Source organism: Sander vitreus, chromosome 2 (genome assembly GCF_031162955.1).
Source record: "Sander vitreus isolate 19-12246 chromosome 2, sanVit1, whole genome shotgun sequence".
NCBI lineage: Eukaryota > Metazoa > Chordata > Actinopteri > Perciformes > Percidae > Sander > Sander vitreus.
In genome coordinates this window covers 26,407,295-26,428,680 of record NC_135856.1, presented here as the reverse complement: position 1 = coordinate 26,428,680, position 21,386 = coordinate 26,407,295, and the positions used below count along the sequence as shown (strand labels likewise).

General features: G+C 40.2%; 1 protein-coding gene across 1 annotated transcript; it reads right to left on the bottom strand.

Moving 5' to 3' along the window:
- Positions 1 to 467: 467 nt before the first annotated feature.
- On the bottom strand, positions 468 to 20,657 carry cpe (carboxypeptidase E). The gene is made up of 9 exons (XM_078263164.1): positions 20,266 to 20,657; positions 9,543 to 9,739; positions 9,282 to 9,449; positions 8,371 to 8,488; positions 7,829 to 8,011; positions 6,840 to 6,979; positions 5,768 to 5,867; positions 3,279 to 3,397; positions 468 to 1,687 (listed from the first exon to the last, which is right to left on the bottom strand). Exons 1-9 carry the CDS (start codon positions 20,504 to 20,506, stop codon positions 1,589 to 1,591), a joined length of 1,365 nt encoding a protein of 454 aa, XP_078119290.1. The 5' UTR covers positions 20,507 to 20,657; the 3' UTR covers positions 468 to 1,588.
- Positions 20,658 to 21,386: the final 729 nt, after the last annotated feature.

Below are 21,386 nucleotides of genomic sequence, written 5' to 3'. Positions count from 1 at the left end.
TGTCCTTTAAATTCATAAGAATTCATTTTTCATTCGCTCCTACAAGCCAGGTACTTTAAAATCCTTGTGGTTGATTAAATGTTATTTTATTCCCACCCAAGACAGCAATAAACCTAAAGGAAGGATCCTAAATATTTCATTGTACTGTACTTCATACCGTATTACTGTAACTGTAGGGGGCACCAACTAAACCCATTTCAATTATATATGTTTCCTTGCAAGCAATAAATGTTCTCTCAAATTCAGATTAATTTAACATTAACAAATGTTAAGTCCCTGTATAAGTACTAGTGAGGGAAGAGCGGGTGTTTTTAAGTGCTGAGGGACTAACAGGATCTAACCACCAACTAGTGTACACTGCTCATTGAGAAGTCCATTGCATCAATTAATGCACGTAGGACAACCCCAGTTTCTGTCCGTAAATACTTCCACGCGAGTGAGCTAAAACAAAGGCGACAAGACTGCAGTTTGACAACATAAAGAGGGGAGTTTTATTGATCAGTTCATTCTTTACATTTGTAACTTTTTCTATAGATATACATTCAATATATTCTTTCTGCGGTCTCGAACCAAATGAATTGCATCCATACATCATTTAAACAAGATTAGTGTTAATTTATTCTTGAAAAAACAACTTGTACATGTACCACAGTTCCTCATGGACCACAGTATTTCCTGTGTAGTAAACATACAAAGGAATGGCTTTGGATAGACTAAGGTGGGCAGATTTATAGGTGTTATGGCCTTGTTTTCTATTTTTATGTAGTAACAAAAACCACACATTTCTTGCTATACCTATAGTTCATAAATACAGTATATAGGCTATTATAACCATTCATCTTGTGCTAAAAACAAAGCTGTGCTGCTGTCAGTTTAGAAAAAAAAATCTCAACATCAATTACATACAGAGAAATGGGCTTGTCTGTATAGATTGTTTGCAATATGTTTGCAGTGATTTTACAGTGTTAATGTCCCATATTTTAAAACCATAGCATTGTATTTTTATATTACAGGGAAAGAAACAGAGAGTGTGTGTGTGTGTGTGTGTGTGTGTGTGTGTGTGTGTGTGTGTGTGTGTGTGTGTGTGTGTGTGTGTGTATGCAAATCGAAAGGGTGTTTTTTGTGTTGCATTTGTGCATATTTACTGGAGAAACGGAGACAATTAAAACAGGAAAAAAGTATGAATTATTTTGGACAGAGCCATGTGGTAATGATGTAAAAAGCTCTTTTACATACATAATTACACAGTCACTCATTGGTTATATAGATGGGTGCCATGGTTACCAAATCACGTGTACGATAAAAAACACAATACCACAGAAATCAACACCGATCTCACTGTCCTCAAACTACCTGTAAATTCCTCCTGCATCCGTCAGTATATGTTTCTGTCTGCAGGATACCCTACAGGAGTATGAGGCAAACCATTACATTAATAAACAGTAATAATCAATTAAAATAATGATCGAAAGAGAACAAAACAAATAAAGAGACAATATATTCTTTTTTTTAGAGTGGACGGGCACACAGAATGTTGAATATATTACATCGATGTGCGGACGGTCCGATTATCAGCAAGACAAACGCTTTAGAAGTTCAGTGTCTCCGACATCATCTTCCACCAGTCCATCAGCTCCTCCCGCTCCTCCTCCTTTCTCTCCATTAGAGACTCCAGCTCAAAGTCCACCTGAGACGGAGAGAGAGCAACATGGAGACAGAGAAGACGTGAAGAAGTTAAAGATGCAGTAGAGTCACCTTTTTTCAACTTTTCTTTTTTACAGAGCTTCATTTCTAGACATCCCACCAAAGACAGACTTTTTCCAATTTTCAGGCGTTAACAAACTAAGACTCATGCTGGAGGGCTTGAATAATAAGGCTGTTCTTATTCTATATTTTTCTAATTATTACCAAATTCCATGAAAAGACCAAAACGACCAATGTGTTAGTCTCTCAATACTCAATACATGTGTGGCTCTCAGCACCAAACTAAAGTCATTCCTAAGACATAGCTTTTTAAAGGGGAACTATGCAGGTTTTTTTTAGCTTAATTTACCTTAACTGAACAGCTTCGGAGTCATTGGAATGGTTATATGACTTTTTTCAAGTTGAATGGTGGTTATCCCACTCCCCTCTAGCGCCTGTGAGCTGAAAAACCACCCTTGCAACTTTGGGCCGGCGAGCCGCCGGCCTCAGCGTCAGGAAGTATCGCGTGATATCAGGTCTCGCAGTGTAACAAATTGCTTCACGGCACTGCACACATACGCCCATTCAGGAACTGGCTAACAAGGTAGCGATGGAGTTTTTCACACCATCGTCATGGCTGAGCCGGCAAAAAAGAAGCAGAAAGCTAGGAAAGCATTGTCGGAGGAACAGAGAAAGAGGAAACGGAAGACTGACCGAGTGAGGAGTCCGACATGAGTAAACATAGGAGCTGCCAAACATCTATTCCAAAGCTGTAGGGGGAGCTCTATAGAGAAACCTGCGAGAACTGCATAGCGCCCCTTTAATACGGGTCACAAATAAGTACAGTAATACACACGTGTTGCTTTGGTGAGTATTTCCGATAAAATACACAAAGTTGTACCCAGTGCAAATGTGTGGCTCACTGATGTGGTTTTAATAGTTTTGGACAACAATGAGGTCTAGGAATAAGCTATATAACTCTTTAACTACACAGGCAAGACTTATTAGCATGATACATTCATTATAAGTTTGGTCTTTTCGTGGGATTTGTTGACAATATAGGGTTATAAAACGAAGTGTTCTTAAATATGTATTGCTTTGTTTTAAACAGTCACAAACCAAAAAGGTTGAGAACCTTCAAAGGATCAAATTTTATTCTGTTCTTCGTGGGTGCTCTCCGGATATAAACTGTTTATAATGAACAAGGTGTAAATGAGGCATCAGATTCTAACCAGACACTTACTTGCAGGTTTTCAAAGGCTTTATTTGCCATTTGTAAAAATGATTTTGACAGTGCAAGCATCAGTCAAATATACAGTATATTCTAAGCTGGAGGTGCCTGAATATCAAGTTATTCAGATCAAGTTAAAGTTTTCCAAATATTCCTCAATGCCTTAAATATTCCTCATTCATTATACTGATTTCTTACTCACACGCTCTAATATTAGAATATTTACAATAAATCTGCAGTTTGCCTGAGACTGAACCAAAAATGCTATTTGTACAGGATGTAAACTACCCTTCTGGAAACATGAAGTGAGCACAAAGTGAATGTGAGGCAGATTTTGTTGGGTTAATTTGTCTGTGAGTCTTACCCTGGTAGCAGGGCTGTAGGGAACTGCCACCTTCTTTATCACAGTCAGGTATCCTGGGGCAGAGGCTGCTACTTTGTAGTTTCCTGGAGCCAGGAGGCGCCAATAGTCTCCATCTTTGGCTACAAAATACACATTTTCTCATTAATACATGTAAATAAGAAACAAACGGAACATCCAACAGATCCTTACAACATAAAGTGTTTTGAGTTCCTGTTACTATCACTGAATGATGAGCAAGTGCAAATAAAAACCAGCTGCTGAAAAAAATGGTGCAGTACCAGCCTTGTCCACCAGATGGCATTATAAGACCTTACCATTACATTTCTCATAGTCTGGCTCAATGGATGTACCTTGCTGGGATAAAGCCTGACATCCGCTTATCAATTCAATTCAATTCAAGGTTGCTTTATTAGCATGACTGTAGGTACAGTGTTGCCAAAGCACAAGCAGAACAGCATAACACAGTAACAATTATAAACATTGACAGCATTAAGGGAAACAGTAACATGAAAAATTCTCACACTCACTTTCTTTCTCTCCTACACACCCACACCCACACACCCACACACACACACACACACACACACACACACACATATATATATATATATATATACATATATATATATATATATATATACATATATATATATATATATATATATATATATACATACATATATATATATATATATATATATATATATATATATATATATGACAGTCTATGCATTACAATACATTGGATTAATACAGACATTAGGTCGGGCATTGTGGCAAGGTGTCCGACTCACTGTTCCTCATGTCATGACAAGCTGCAACGTATTTGGCAGCCAGCAGAGCAGTCAGTCCTTCTCCTAGCAGGTGGGCCAGTTTAACAGAGTCACTAAGGGAGCTAAAATTTGGAATTTTGTTTGAAAATTGTAGAAAATATCCTTTTCTTATCTGTTCAAACTTTGGACAGTATAGGAGAAAGTGCATCTCTGTCTCAACTTCGCCAGTCGTACAGTGACCACAGATCCGCTGCTCTCTTGGAAGCCATGCTTGTTTGTAGCGGCCTTTCTCTACGGCGAGGCTGTGGTCACTGAGCCTGTACTTGGTAAGAATCTGTCTCTGCTTGGTTTCTCTGACGGTGGAGAGGTACTCTGCCAATTCATAATCTCTTTTTAGTGACAAGTAGCATTCTAATTTGGATTGTGATTTTGTTTGATCATCCCAATGTTCCAGGTATTTCTTCTTACTTTGATTCATAATTTGTTTGACTTTTATCTGATTTTGGAAAGCAGTGCTGGTCTGAGGTTGATGGGTTAGTGTGTTAGTTAACTTCAAAACCAGCTGACAGTGGGGACTGGTTTCAGGGCTGACCTCTTGGGTTTTGATTGCTTGAAACTTTATGGTATTTTCTGCACTGGATTTCAGATGTATCCAGAATTTTAACAATCTTTTTTGTACGTTTAAAGCCAATGGGAATCAGCCTAATTCTGCCCTGCATGCATTTGTGGGTGTTTTCCTTTGGACCCTGAGAATATCTCTAATAAATTCTGCATGCAGGGATTCTATGGGGTGTTTATCCCATCTAGTGTAGTCGAGCTTACTGATCCATACAGTGCAATTGGCATGATGACACTGTCAAAGATTTTGCACCAGATCTTGATTGGAATTTGTATTTTACTAAAATTCCTTTTGATGGCATAGAGAGCTCTACAAGCTTTCTCTTTTAGCGCATTCACTGCAAGGTCAAAGCTTCCTGAGGCACTGAGTTTCAGGCCTAGGTAGTCGTAACATTGTGAATGTTCTAGGACCGTGTTTCCTAGAGTGAAAAGGTGTCTGGTTGCCTGGGATCTGGCTTTCTTTTGGAAGATTACAATCTTGGTTTTTGCCAAATTAACTGTCAGGGCCCAGTTCTGACAGAAGTGCTCTAGCAGGTCCAGGTGCTGCTGTAGCCCTTGTTTGGAGGGCGAGAGCAGCACCAGGTCATCTGCAAAGAGCAGGAATTTAACTTCCGTATTGTTGAGGGGGAGTCCAGGAGCTGTAGATTGTTCCAGTAACACCGCTAACTCATTGATATAGATATTGAACAGGGTAGGACTCAAGCTACAGCCCTGTCTCACCCCACGCCCCTGAGTGAAGTATTCTGTTCTGCTGTTATCAATTTTCACAGCGCATTTGTTGTCCATATACATGGATTTGATTATATCATATATTTTACCCCCTACACCGCATTTCTCAAGTGCCAGATGTTCCTCCCTCTCGCTATCTCTGTCAGCACTTAGAGAGGTGTGACTGGTTTAAAATACAAATAAGCCAGAGTGTTTTCTTCCCCTATCCGAGAATAGATAGGTGGTCTAGCCACATCATACTGCAGTGCTGACACAGCGCTGTGGAGATAGGTCTGGCAATGCAAGACTACATTTCTCACATCCCATTACAGCTCATGTCAATGGGGTATGGTTGTCGGGATTGTGTGAATTTGCACTGGATGCTGATACCTGTGGTGATGTCATGGTCAATGCCCTCCACAGAAATACTGGCATTGGAAATGGGGTTTCCCTGGAGGTCACGCACAAAGCCCTTTACACCCCGGTGAACCTACAAACACACACACATACACACACACACACACACACACACACACACACACACACACACACACACAAAAAGGCATAATCAAGTTTTGGTTCAAGGAAAGAGAGAAAAAAAACAAAGAGAAACAAATAAATAACAAAGAAATTTTAGATCCTTTACCCAACTGTTCAAAAATGTGGATCCTGGGAATAGAGAGAGAACTACAGCAACTTTCACCACAACCAATGTTTGCAAGTGGTGTTATGTTGTCTAAGGTAAGGGTGGATGTGACTTTGACACCTACCAACTCTCAACGCTGGTTTCTTTTTACCATGAAGGTAATCTTCCCCCAACCTTAACATAATCATAACTTGACCATAAAGGTGTCAAATCAGAAAATGCATCTTGAGTTTTTTTTTTGAATAGTCACACTCACAAGTTGTTATATTATTACCTACAGTATATCTTAACTTTCACTTTTTTCCTTAGATTCAGATTTTGCTTTTCTTTGTAATTATTTAAAGTAATGAGCATTGTTGGAAGTGCCTGAGGCTAGGGCTGCTCGATTATGGAAAAAAATATAATCACGATGACTGTGAAATTTGCCTTGATACTTTTCATATTTAAACTTTATTTTTTTCATTCAGAACACAAGAGAAAATAAATAGTTTACTTGCAAAATGTAATGAGCTAAATTGTTTTTCTCAATTATTCCGTTTTTGTGATCATTGGGAGCCAAAATCATAATCACGATTATATTTCTGAGGCCTAAGATTTTCACTGCCAATGACTACTTCTGTTATTGTTATGCACAAGACTAATAAAGAACCTTGAACCTTGAGATAGATCATCTTTATTTAGATTTCTTTGATGTTTCAAATGGTAATTTGGAAAGACCTTAAAGAATTATTAAAGCCAGATTCAAAACTACATTCCATTTACCAGTCAAACTAGACATGTTTGAAACATATTTACAGTCCGGGTGGTATTGCCTACCTGCTCAATGTAGTTGACCAGTGAGTTGCGGTTCTGCTCCCAGTAGGACTTGAGTGTGTCCTCATTGGGGAATTTGTCACAGCTGAGCTCCAGAGTGATCTCAAAACAATTGCTGCTGAGGTAGTTGAAATCCTGCATTCCTGTAATGGGTCAGTTAATTAAAAAAAGGAGGAGAAAGAAAGCGATACTGGTATTAATGAGAGAAAGTGGCGTGAAGTAGAGCTGTTGCCTAGGACAGTAGTGAAGATACACAGTTAGACATTTCTAATTGAAATACAAGTCCAGTAAGTCTGGTTTTGTGATTTTCGGTCAGCTTATAGGGTTACAATGGGCTAGATTTAGGTAAAAAGTACTTTAGACACGTTAGTCTATAACATTTTAAATAGAGCCTGGCCAGTCCAATACACCAGCAGCTGATTTGAGCTTATATACACACCGATATATCCGTATTGTTGCAAATGCTGAATGATAAGTAAAATTTTGCAGAACAGAAATGCCAAAAAAATGTTTGTGGTAATTTGGAAAGTGTTGCCATTGCTTAACTTGTACCCTAGAGAGCACTGGCATACTTATTTTTCAATTGTAAAACGTCCCCATAAATGCATATCTTCTTTTGTATGAAACAGGATCCTTATCAAAGATGTTCATGTTTTCATGTAAATTGATTTGTAGATAGTGTACAGTAGAGAGTTAACAGGAAATCAAGCAAAGAGAAAGGGATGGGGGTGACATGCAAAAAAGGGTCCCCAGACAGATTCAAACAGAGGACGTCGCGATTGCATTGTCAGGGTATTAAACCCCTTGGCAACCAGAGCATCCCATAGTGTCCTAGTTTATGTACAGTAACTCTCAAATCAATAATCAATCATATCAATTTTAATATCAGCCTCAACCAAATCTAGCCCAGTTTTAGCCTGTAATCCCAGGCGTCTCTTTACCTACAAATCACCAGACTACACACACATGTTTGGGTGCTTGTTGTCTCTTACCTCCTGGCACGCTGTACCAGGCCCCTCCGTTAGTGATGCCATCTTTGAAGCTGGAGTCATCATCGTTCTTACGGCAGGGAGCTCGGTTAGGGTCGGACATGACTGGGTTGTATATGGAGTAGGCCCTTGCCAGAGACTTGAACATCACATCATCCGGACTGGAACTGTACTCATGGGTAGAGCCTTAGAAGAGGAACGAGAGGGAAGGGAACAAAGTGCACAATGTTTAGACAGCGCCTGTGATAAAGTATTAGTTCATTGAGAACCTGCATCTGCAACACATGAAATGTGTGCCTGCGCAAACACATTTTGTTTTACCTTGAGTAATAATTCCCAGGAAGCCTTGGAAGGAAACAATTTCCATCTGATTTCAATTAGGATTACAACATTCTGAAGTAAAAATGAATGTTTGTTGTTTCATTTATAGGTCAAGTATTTGTCTCATTAAATCAGTGGAAACATGTTATACACAACTTAGCAACCCAAACAGAAAAAACAAGGGATGTGTTTGAGATTGTGCGTCCACATATGTGTTTATGTACCAGTGCGGGTTTCATCATATGGGTAGTTGGCCACCACATCTCCTCCATGCAGGTTAGCTGAGAGGACGAAGGGGATATCCATGATCCAGTGGATCACTGCCTTGGTCTCTGGAGCCAGCTGCAAAGGCAAAATTACTAATACTTTAAAATACATACTGTACCTGCAAACAAGTCAAAGAGGAATTTCTGGATCTAAAATATCAGCACTTCCAACCTACACACAATATATGTCTTTTAAAGCATTAAAAGATAAGTCTGGTGATATTCTATATTTTTCTTATTGATCCTACATCATCTGTTTATAAAAGTAATTGTGTGCACATCCCACCTTCTGGCAGGTGCAGCACAAATGAAAAATACTAAAGTGAAAAAATGTAATGTCCGCAACATATTTATTATAAAGGCCACGTTTCGACCCTGGATTTGGGTTCTGTAGTATCTGCAATCATTTTTGCACGTACTTTCTTTTCTTTTTTTGGCCACTTGGGGGCAGCAGAAACAACACAACACTGAAATATCATCACTTATTATCTCTTTTAGCCTATGCTTTTAGCTCAGTTTTTGGTCTCCACAAACTCCTGAGGGAAATATCTGGCTTTTTTAGCTGCTAAATGCTCCACTATTTGCTAACTGTTTCTGTCTGCTGTTTGGTGCTAAGCAGGTAGTGTACTGTACGGTGGGTTTTTTTGGTTGCTTTTTCACTGAAAACAGTTGTCTGCTGCAGTCGAAAACGACACTATGAGAGCGGTGAGAGAGAACCAAAACAGTTATGTTATAGGCCAGACAGCTAAACAATAATAAGTCAAGGGGAGCTGCAGATTTAGGTGATAATTCTCTGTATGTTCATCACTACGAGCGACTTTGTCCTTCAATCACTTATACTGTCTGCATATGTGTATCTGTTTGCGTACCTTGGTGTTTTCATCCACAGCCTTCTTCATGTTCTGCAACAGGTGGTTATTGGCTCCACCCTCCCGCTCGTTGATGTAGATGATTCGGTCCAGATCAGGGAAGTTACGGTTCAGATCCACCCCCTGTGCGTTACTGCGACCGACAAACCAGTCCTTAATCTCTCCAGGCTGAGCAGGAAACGGGATGATGTTTAAATATACATAGGAGTGAGACAGTGTCTTTAATTATGCAGTGTGTTTTTGTCTTGCCGTGTTCATCACCTGTGAAGCGGCCTTCTCAAAGCCGTCTGGGTTCATGGAGGGCATGAAGTGGATGCGGGTGTTGTGGACGAGGTCGATGACGGTCTCGTTGCCTTGCTGGTACTGGTTGCACAGGTACTGAGCCAGGTAGATGAGCAGCTCTCTGCCCACAGCCTCATTGCCGTGCATGTTGGCGATGTACTTAAACTCAGGCTCACCTGCAGGGAGGAAAAAGACACTTGCTCTGTTAGTGGGACACAGACAGAGCTTTAATTCTACATTTTGTACAGCGTCTTTACAGCTCAGAGCAAAAGGCTGAACTAAATTGGAATGAGACAAACAGGAACATTTTACAAAGAACAAGGATTTTCACAAGGTTGACAATGAATGCACCTTTTTACCAGCTGAAACCAATTCATACTTAACTTTGCATAACAAAACTGACACGTAATCACAATTGGAAATATCACAAAAACATCACAATAGACATAAGAGAAGGCCACTGATAAGCATTGTCATTTGGTAGGGAGGTGACCCTGGACAGACACACACACACACACACACACACACACACACACACACACACACACACACACACACACACCATTAGACTACAACACTGGATCCTCACACTCCAGCTGTGACAAACACACTGACTCAGCTGAAAGGTTAAACAGATTTAAACTCCATTTGGACAATAATGACCAAGAGACAATGACTCACTTATCGAGTGACGCTGTCACAGATTGTTCTGCCTGAATCTAGCTGGAGTGACAGGTCTGGGGTCAGATGCGACTACATCACAAAGAGTTTGACTCCAAGACATGATGTTACAAAATTAGGGATTTTTTGCGACATTTAAAGCTTGTAATCAGTGAGTCGAGATAAGATATAAAACAGGAAAAAGCAGCAAATATTTACATTTGAAATGCTGGAATCAGAGATTATTTGTCATTTTTTTCTTGGTAAATTACTGTTACAACTGTAAATTGTTGTCGATTAATCAACTTATCATTTCAATCTTACACCACTTCGGCTGATGCTTTCTGAATGTGCTGGCATACAAATATTACAGATCCTTTACCTCCTTTGCTTTTGTTTATCATAGTAGACATTGTTTTTTATATTTGAGAGCTATTTATTACGCAAAGCATGCTCAGTCAAACTCTGTTTTTTTTTATTGTTTTTTTTAGAGATTATTTTTTGGGCCTTTTTCCCTTTATTAGAAAGTGGGACAGACATGGGGAATGACACGCAGCAAAGGGCAGCAGGTTGGATTTGACCCCTGCGCCGCTGCAGGACTCAGCCAACATGGGGCGAACGCTCTTACTGGGCGAGCCAGAGGCCGCCCCGGTCAAACTGTGTTTTAATGACCAGGGTGCTAACCATCTGTTTGATAAACTAATTAGCCGTTACTTCTCTTTATGCATGCAAATGCTAACACATGCACATTAGCATGAGGGAAGTTCTACTAAGGAGCCAAAGCCCTATAACAAGAGTATGACAAAGTATGAGCTACAGTGTACAATGCACACTCTTTTGATTAACTACAAACCAGAGAATAGTGGCTTTTTGTGGCTGTATACGGGAAGAAAGAAACTTCTCCAAGCGCTGAGGAATGAAAAAAATGTCTTTTGTTCAGATCAGTTACAAGTTATGAAATGTAACCCAAGAGTAGCAGATGGTGAGGGGGGGGTGTGTGTGTCTGTTTGTGTTTTTGAAGCCAAATTTTAATGGAGGGGCTTTTTGTGTGTGTTTACTTTGTTTTTCTGTTGTTTTTTTTTACCTCTACTCTGATTTAACAATTTTCTTTTTCGCCTATTTAAACTTTTCAAATCATTAAATTAAATGTGTTGCCTCCATAAAAAAAAAAAATGCTTTTAAGATGCAAGTGCACATGTGTGTAAATATTTTCACATTTGCATGCTTTTGATCCATTTAAGCGTTTTTCTTTGAGTGTTTGATGTATCCCAGTGGCTATACACACACACACACACACACACACACACACACACACACACACACACACAAACCGCCCAGCACACATCTGGTAGTCAGGTTATTTTTAAACACTTGAATCTGGTTGCTCTAATGATTTCAAGACTACAATTAACTCTTTCTGTTCTGACGTTGGTGTATGGTTTTTACAGGCGTCAGAGGCCTTACAGAGCTGTCAAACACATGCACTCACACACACACACACACACACACACACACACACACACAAATACTTTGAAGTTGGACTCTGCCAAAATGAATTACTATGATTCAAGCTATTACACAGATGCTCAGTATCTGGAGACCTTTCCTTTCTCCAACACATGCATACGTCCTTTTGTATTAATATAATTAATTTTCATTTTTTGCTAACTCACAATTATTTAACAGCTCTGTTTACTCTTTCAATCACACATAAACACACACATTTTTGACCAGAGGGTTTGTTTTTGCACAAAGGCGCGTCACTGTGTATAGGGGAACAAATCAAATGTAATTTTCCTTCTGGAGCCGAATGTGTCGTCTTCTGCCTTTTTTCTCAATTCATTCCTCTTCTGTGTCAAACTGCCTGTACCTCGCTGAGCTTTTATTCTCTTGTGCGGAAACATATCCTCACACTCAAAGGAAAAGAAATAGTGCACATCAGAATCAGAATCAGAAAAGCTTTATTGCCAAGTACGTTTTTTACACATACAAGGAATTTGTTTTGGTGTTGTAGGTGCAAAATAAATCCTCTGGCGTTGTTCCCCTGATGTTCAAGAGCTCTTCTCTGGAGAAAGAGATCCGGGTACCATCGCAAAAAACAAAGTTAAAACACAAAACAAAACAACGCGCACAGACTCACCGAATCGACATGATTTCTGTTACGTGAGAAACTCCATTTCACATGTTATAACCTCACATATCGGCACATGTGGTTTTTGGACAGTTCACTTTTGATGTAATAACAATTTCCCCATTTGCGTTTAAGAAAGAAACAAACTGAACTCATTTCATGTAAAACATTTCATACGCGGTTAATGCACACAAATGGTAGTGTTTGTACATTTAAAACAAAAAAGATGGACAGTGTGCACACATTCAACCCAAATTGAGTACAGGCACGGGAAACCTGCAGCGTACAAAGACAAAGGATGGTAGTCTGCACACTAATTATTGCAAGCTTCCAAAGATTCAAGGATGCAGTATTTTGACCTTCAAGGATCTTCTTTGGGCGAATATTTGATGGGGTTATGTTGTCCAAATTGTAGGAGGAGCTGTCATTTTTTGGCTGCAACTAACAACTGGACTTGTTTCGTCCATAAAATGTAAGTGCATTGAGAAAATAACAGTTCACACAGTTTCTCAGAGCTCAGAGAGCGTTGTCTTAAAAAGTCTTTTGTCCAACAATTTGACAGTCCAAAACCCAAATATATTCAGTTTGCAATAATATAAAACAGAGAAAAATAGCAAATCTTCACAATCCAGAAGCTGGAGAATGATTTTTGTTTGAAAAAATATTTTACAGTAATGCTTTATTAATTATCAAAACTGTGTTTGATCACTCAACTAATCAACTGATTCATTGTTTCCGCTTTAGTAGCCTATAAATGTCCTGCTTTTAGTACACATGTATGTTTGCTTGAAGAACTTGAAGGTGGAGGGTTGCATTGTTTCATATTTGAGAGCGTGCGATATTCAGGGTGTAGGCAACCGCTCCTTTTCCTGGGTTTGTATAAATTTCACATGTCAAGGGGGTCAAGGGTTTTTTATTTTTGCCATTTGCTCAAGTACAACGTACAGGCGCATCGGAATACTTGTGCGGATCACTCGGTCAGTAAAAAAACACTCATAATTTACAAAAAGACACAGCAGATAAAACAAGTCCACATACTAATAAATAACAATAAGTACAATAAATACAGAAATGCAAAGTGCAAACTTGTGCCCATGATGATTGCACAGCAAGATGAGGTAGGTGTGCGCGTGTGCGAGCACGTGTGTGTCTGAGTCTGAGGTGATGTGACAACATGACATCATGACTTCGCGTAAACATACACGCCCACTTTCTTAAGCCAAGTGTCGAGTTATCTCTACGCATTTTCAGCTGTCCGCGTGTATGTCAGCAGACGTAAACATACACGCCACTTGGCGTGTTATCACGTAAACATACACACCACTTTCTACAAGTGGCGTGTTATCGCGTAAACATTCACGCCACTTTCTTTTCTTATTTTTAGGGCATTTTTAGGCCTTTAATGACAGGACAGCTGAAGAAATGAAAGGGGAGAGAGAGGGGGTAATGACATGCAGCAAAGGACCGCAGGTCGGAGTCGAACCCCTGCCCACTGCGTCGAGGAGTAAACCTCTATATATGGGGGCCCACGCTACCAACTGAGCTATCTGGGGCCCTACGTGCCACTTTCTAAAGCCAAGTGGCGTGTTATTTGTACGCATTTTGAGCGCCGTATACAGCGGACGGGTTGAGTTTAGGAAAAGAAGAAAGCGACAGTTGAGTTTAGGAAACGTGACACACGGGAAACGAAGGAAACGTGACACGCGGGACACAATCCCCAGTCTCGTGGGTGAAAGTCCTGTGCCTTAGCCATCTACCAACCTCCCTATGCACTTTCATACTACTCGCTACGGCGTACATTCACACACAATCGCAAGCTAATGTAAGTCAATGGAGGCCAAACGGCATTAAGCCAAAAAGCGAGTATGCGTCTTGATAACACGCAAATAATTGACGTGTCATACATACGCCACTTCATGAGATCAGTCTGCATGTGAAAACACATGAGAGAGCGGTGGAGATCTACAGAATCTGTGTGAAAGTCTGATGGGGCACAGCTCCTCACATAAACTTTCCACTCTCCGCAGGCCGATGTAATACATCTGAGGCTGACAAACCCACCGCATCATCTTACGCTTTGTCAGGAATCATCAAAAGTGTCTGGCAGGTGATCAATATGGTCTCCTAGGTGACCACGTAATAATGACCGCTGCTGCAACGTCATTAGGGAAGCACCACATTAGAGTGCTCTCAGTCGTCGTGGCAACCCTGACAAGGCAGGTGCTTAAGGGAGACAAATCACCTCGGAGGTTGAGTACACACTCTCACTCTGTCTGCCTGTCTCGTGCTCGTGTACACACGCTCATATATACAAGCAGTTTGTTAGCTCTGACATTGGATATTACACAGACATACAGCACATAGAGCACCACACGGGTAAAATAAAAAACTGAAAAATAAAAATAAGAAGTTAAACGATAAAACTTCTCCTAGCTTTTCCACCTGCTTCTGTAACTCAACAAGTTCTTTTTTTATAGATTGAGTAATCTACTGATTCATTTCTTGATTAATTGTGTGGTGTACGAAGTAGCTTAGCGCTGTGGCAGTTTAGCTCAGTTGGTAGAGCAGGCACATGTATACAGAGGCTTGTTTCTCAATGCAGTAAGTCCAGGGTTCAAATCTGACCTGTGACAGTTTCCCTGCATGTCTTCCCCTTTCATATCTCAGCTTTCCTGTCCAATAAACCCCCCCCCAAAAAAAGAAGTTGTTTAGTGTAAAGGCATAACAACTTTTTTTTAAATGCCTACGGTTATGCCTTTAAATGTTTTGGTTTTTCTGACAAAGAGTCCAAAACGCAAAGCGATTCAGTTGACAATTACTGGATTGTCAAAAAAGTTACTCTTTAGTCATTTGTGAATCGACAAATGAATTAATCCATTAATTTTTCCAGCTCTAATGTTTATAAATCTGAGGTCCATATTCTACCTTAACTGGTGTAGAGATAGTAGTACAATTTCAACACTTCTTCATTTAAGCCAAGAGCTAAAACAACTACCATTTTGTCCACCGAGCATCCACCGACAACCTATCCCATGAGCCCTAGCTACTGGTATACCTTCAAAGCCTTGTAGGGGCTGTAGTTGCTGATTGCTAACAAAATAACTGATGTTATGTGTGAGGTAAAATGCCAACAGTGTTATAAAATGTTTAGAAAATGGAAAACCCAATCAACATTTTTTTGCTTTTTGAGGTAGACTAATAGGAGAAAACCAGTAGAAGAAAACCTACTGAGGCGAGTGGAAGGAGGAGGGACTTAGGCTGTCTGCTGCTTGTATGGCCAATTCACAACATGACATGAAGTGACATCATGCAGAATGTTGAGATGCACCATATGAAGCATGCAAACCACACAAAAACAAATTACAAGATAGCAAATAGTGATAAAATCGAGAGAATACAAGGAATGGTGGAAAAAGAAAGAAAATGAAAAAAGAAAGAAACAGAAAGCAACACAAATGAGAAATGTACTAGTCTGAGCACAGTGAAGGCAGAGAGGAGGAGGATGCATGTTGGTGTCTGATGTATAATAAATGACCTCTGACTGGTGCCTTGGCCTTTCTCCCATCTTCTTTCCGTTCCTGCTTCTCCCTTATTCCCTCTACATTCTTTTTCCCATCCCTTTTCTTCTCCCTCATCACCCTTACACACATTTCCCGGTTTCTCAATTACCATTCCTTTCATTTTTTGTCTCTGCTTTTCACCGGCTCATCCTTCCTCTCAGCTGTTTTTGCTATCTCTTCTTGGGGAGGCTCCTCACAGCTAAAATTTCCAAACAATGCACTGGGTTTATATTCTATTGTCCTATATTGTAATGTGTAATATTAAACCCATGTCTGCCAGTGTTTCACTTTACATTCAATATGTCATTTGATACAACCAGATCCCGCAGTGTGTCTGGCTGCTATACACTTTGACTGAGCATCTGGGAGCGTGCTCACTGGGGATTACATACTTCCTCCGTCATCTGATAAAACAGTCCAGCATCTCCCCCACATGAGATGGTCTCTCTACAGCATACTGGATGAAGCAGTCCCTCATAGGCCTACTGACATGATTTTTTTCACCTTCAGACAAAACCAAACCCATTACAAGATAGGGTTTCTCATCATACTTGAAGCCTTCTGAATAGTTCCAGACATGAGAGTCAAAAGAGTTTAGCCGGAGCCCATTTCACTGGAGAGAAACCCCCCCTTTCAGCTCTTGTACACTTAAATATGACCCAGCTGCAAGAAGTAAAACACCTCCTTCTAATGAGAAAACATGTCACCCATGTTTAGTGGTGGGAGAAGTATTCAAAGTAGCAATATCACATTAAAACATAAAAGTCCTGCATTCAAAATCTTACTAAGGTAAACATACATAGTAATTACTATCATCAAAAAGGACTTAAAGTTAAAAAAAAGTAAACATCATGATTCAGAACGGCCCCCCGTTCTATCAATACCTTTGTATATACACTATATTATATTGTTGAATTTTAATAAAGATGATTGAACGTGTACTTTTAATTTCTTTGAATACTGTTAGTAGTGTAATCTGCAAAAAGACATTCAAATGTTTAAGCTCATCATGTGTTTTAAATGTAAAATGTAATCTGTAAGTATAAAGTAACATATACCAGACATTCTCGAGTAAGTATCACGAAATTAAAGCAAGAGTGTGGCATACCGCTCTGATGTCTGCATGCTAAATATGAAGCTAGCAGCTGAAAACAAAAAACAAAAAGCCAACCAGCACCTCTAAAGCTCACTGATAAACACATTATATTTTCAGTGTGTTTAATCTGTACAAAAGTGTGAAAATGACAATTCGCTATATTATGGGGGGTTATGTGATGGATGATTTCTCATCACTGAGCAGTTGCCTGGCAACCAGCTTAGACTCCAGAAAGTTACTGTGCCCGGCTAAGTAGTCCACCACATAACCGCCTGTAAAATGGCAAATTTACACTTCAGTTCTGTTAATAATGAGAATCAGAGGTGCTGTTAGATGGATTTTTGTTTACGTTGGACAGAGCCCTCCACTAGCTGTTTCCACCCATTTCCAGCCTTTGCGCTAAGCTAAGCTAAGCTAAAAGGCTGCTATTTTTAATGGATAGATAGAAAAGAGTGTTATCGACCCTCTCAATTGTGTTTGTGTTTAGTCTAATATTCACTCTGCTTTTAGCTCTGTTTAAGTCTACTCGACACCAACTCCTGAGGGAAATATCTGACTCTTTAGCTGCTTGATGTTCCACTTTCTCCACCAGCTTGTCTCTAAGTGTCTGCTGTTTGGTGCTGGCGAGGTAGCGCTACTAGCTAGAGATTTCTAGCTGAAAACAGTTACCTGCTGCAGATAGAAACACTGTGATGAGAGCGGTGAGAGTAAACCTAAACAGTAGGCTATTGGCAGGCCATAAAACTAAAATAAAGACACTATCAAGCACCGTAGAGCTAAGGGGAACTGCAGTACAAGTGTCCCCTTTCACATACACACGTCATGTGATCCATTGCCAATATGACAAAAAGTATGATTATATTTGTTATAGATAATTTAAGAACAGCACTTGAGTAACTTGAGTTAGGCCTACTTCCCACCACTGTTCATACTGTCCACTGCACTCACTGTATATGAGTAAGTAACCGGTGTGTTAACACTCTTGGCCATAGGCACTTCCTGTGCCGCAGTATTTGACAGATGGCTGCTTACTAACAGATGCATGAGCTCAGGACCGGCGTCCTTCGGAGCTGGCCAGCCAACCAACCACGAGCTGCCAGTCAGCTCAGTGCACTAAGCCGATCTGTTGCCCCGGCAACTGCTATTTCGACTCCACCTTGGAGTTTCAATACATTGCAGGGTCAGATGAAATATTGGTAGGGCACTTAAAAGGGGAAGCTTAAAAATGTTTCAGGTCTTTGCAGATTTTACACACACACACACACACACACACACACACACACACACACACACACACACACACACACACACACACACACACACACACTCATCACTATCTCTTCAACCACTGACACTGAAACCATGATCTTCTTCTTCCTTCACTGTCCTTTGCCCTGTCAGTCTCTGGAGCTCTTCTTCTCTGTTTCCTTCACCGTTTCTCCCCCCTTATTCTTCCTCTTGTTTTGCTCAGCAGAGGTGGAAGGAGAGGAGAGAAGAGGAGGGGGGAGGGGGGAGGGGGAGAGGTGCTGCCCCTGTTGGTGAAGCAGCGGCTTGGAAAGTCATCTGGAATTAATAAGGTCTCCACATCGCTACTGTGACTCATGCCTGCGCACGCCCACCAGACTATTACGGGCTTATTTAGTACGCACATATACGGCCATTAGACTCTGTGACCATGCAAGCAGCTAAATACACACAAGCTGCGGTAAACGGTTAAGACCACACAAATACACCCAGAGAAGAAAATACACCTTTACACAAAAATGCAGCATGAGACATACAGTTGAAACACCACAAACTAGACTGTAAAATATACCGTAATTACAGGCAATGTTTTTTTCTTTTCTTTTGAGGGCTCTGTTTCAGGATTACTTGGATGAAATGAATCACTTCCTGCTGTATGTAAACGTTAAATCTCCTGTTTGGAGAGTTGGACAGGAATCACTGATCCGTACCCAGACATTCATTAAGGTTAAATGCACTACAGGCTAATCTAATCCATTCAGGTTGCATTATTGCTCTACTAGGTGTCAACACAGTATCCTCTCACTATCAGGAGTACAGAGTGTACCTTTTTATTTAACACTTTGAGCACAAGTTTATTTGGGTGGTGCACTGGTTGTTTGGTTTGGTTTATTAGTAACACTGTAATGTATTTATAAAGTACAAGATGTCAGACTTCGTCAGGGATTGAATGATAAAGACCTGGACTTGTTTACATCATTGTGCCTGGTGATTTCAAAGTCCAACAACCTTTATCAAGGTGGAGAAAACGGAATCATACTATGTAGTGTTATTTAATGCCAGACTGAAATTAGACACAAACACGAAGAAGTAAAGGAACATTTCAGAGAATTTGGCTCTCAGTGTTTGTTTCCATCACACAAACAGCATACCATCATATTTATTTCAAAGTGATGTCCTAAATGGACCTTTAAATAGTAATGGTCCCTCTATTTAGACGTGACTTTAGAAAAAGAAGACATACAGTGCAACAAACAACAGGGTGGCCCACATTTGCAGTTGGTGTGTAAACTGCCCTTTAAATATATTCTTCTATGGTTTCTTCCAGCCTGCAGACCAGCCCTGAAGAAGTGTGGTGGAGATAATGGGAAGTCATGACATGACAATTCAGCTCCATTAAGGAACCATCATAACTGTTCAAATCCTATCAGGACTTCATTTAATATGCAGTCAAATGCTTCCTCTTTGAAATGCTATATGCATGAACTATTTTCTCTGATATGTTGCAGCCAATACTGCTGATACATCTGCTTTTGATGGGAAGGGACGGTGATTCAAAACGCAGCCAAATGAGCCGTGGCATGACCCACTGCCTTCGGGATGTTTTTCCTCAGCATCACGACTCGGGATAAACATGAAGAGATCTTTATCAACCAGCAAAATGGCGGCTTCGGGTGGCTGATCCTCACAATCTATCTAGATTCCTCTGAAGTGATGCAGCAGGCTGCGCTCTGCGTTATTAACGCACGGGCACGACACACCTGCGCTCCTCCTCTAGCTGTCATTTCAGCACACATCAACCCACACTGCTCGTTTCTGCATATTAGCCTAAACCTCACATAAAATACAGTAAGAGCATCAGCTATGCGCAATAGTGCGTGATGTGTTTGTGTTATCACAGCGTGTGGTGATGGGCTCCTACGATGAAGGAAAGCAGGAACAAAGGAAGCGGGATGGGGTGTGCACATTCACCGCATTATGTAGCAGACTTTTTGTATGCGTAAAACTGACCAGGCTCGTGCGTCCCGGGGTTGTCGGTCATCTCCAGCACCAGCAGTTCGCGGCCCTCGAAGCTCTCCCCGATGGTGTAGATGCGGGTGATGGTCGGGCACTGCAGCCACACCGACACCAGCGCCTTCCGCAGCTCCTCATAGCGGTGGTACTCGAAGGAGATCTCACCCTCGGTACCGGCTGCGCTGACCAGAGCGACCACTGCGGCCCCGAATAAAACTAGCGAAGTCAAATGTTTCATTTTGACGTGTCCTGTTTTCCTTAAGCCCTGTGTGTGTGTCTGCCTGACTACCTTTGTCCCAAGCCTTATCTCTGTGCTGCAGCCTCGCTTCAGGCTATAAATACTTCTCCCTCTGCTGATCTCTCTCTGTCCGTGTGTGATGCGCTGCTGTACCTGAGCGCAGACTCCCTCCAGTGGCAAGCCCGACAGAAGATTCTTACATCCGGTCACAATCTTCAAAATAAGAACTTATTTTTCAACCCACGATAAGCTAGCAGAAAGTGTTTATTTATTTAATTTTAAGATAAAGGGCAATGTTTTTTTATGTAAGTACAAATATAAAACATAACATATGAAATATAAAGACGTGCCAAAGATATAAACTGGTTAACACTTAGGTGCAAATCCAACTGGTAAAAGCAGGTTATATATCTAGGACAGATACAAAAATGAAATATATATATATCTATATATATATAATATAACAATAATAATAATATTATTATTATTATAATAATAATAATAATAATAATAATAATAAAGACATTATGAAATAAGCAGACATAATATATATTCATGGAATGTAAAATAATCAAATTAATTGTTAAAACTAATCTTATTGTTATGTAGACGTCATGTTATTTCTTCCTGCTTCTGTCACAATTGTAGAGTTTATTGGAAGTCAGTTGTATTTCATAATCTGCTCTGTTGGTCTTGACTGACAGACAAAGACTGTTATGAAATAAAATGGTCATTGGGGAAAACATGCAGCAGACTCTTTAAAAGGATGTTTTGAAAAACAAAAATGCTGAAATGAAACAAAATAGACTTGCAAAAAATTGTGTTATTGTGAAAAGAAGCAGGAAGAAATCAAAATGACCATTGGTATGGTTTTATTTCA

What these genes read in the sequence shown, in the direction of transcription:
- cpe (XM_078263164.1), bottom strand. Translation starts at nt 20,506, where the DNA reads ATGAAACATTTGACTTCGCTAGTTTTATTCGGGGCCGCAGTGGTCGCT. An exon ending in CCCCGGGACGCACGAGCCTG is followed by an intron (nt 9,740 to 20,265) that starts GTCAGTTTTACG and finishes TCCTCCCTGCAG; the next exon opens with GTGAGCCTGAGTTTAAGTAC. An exon ending in TGACCATGACATCACCACAG is followed by an intron (nt 3,398 to 5,767) that starts GTATCAGCATCC and finishes TGTATTTTGTAG; the next exon opens with CCAAAGATGGAGACTATTGG.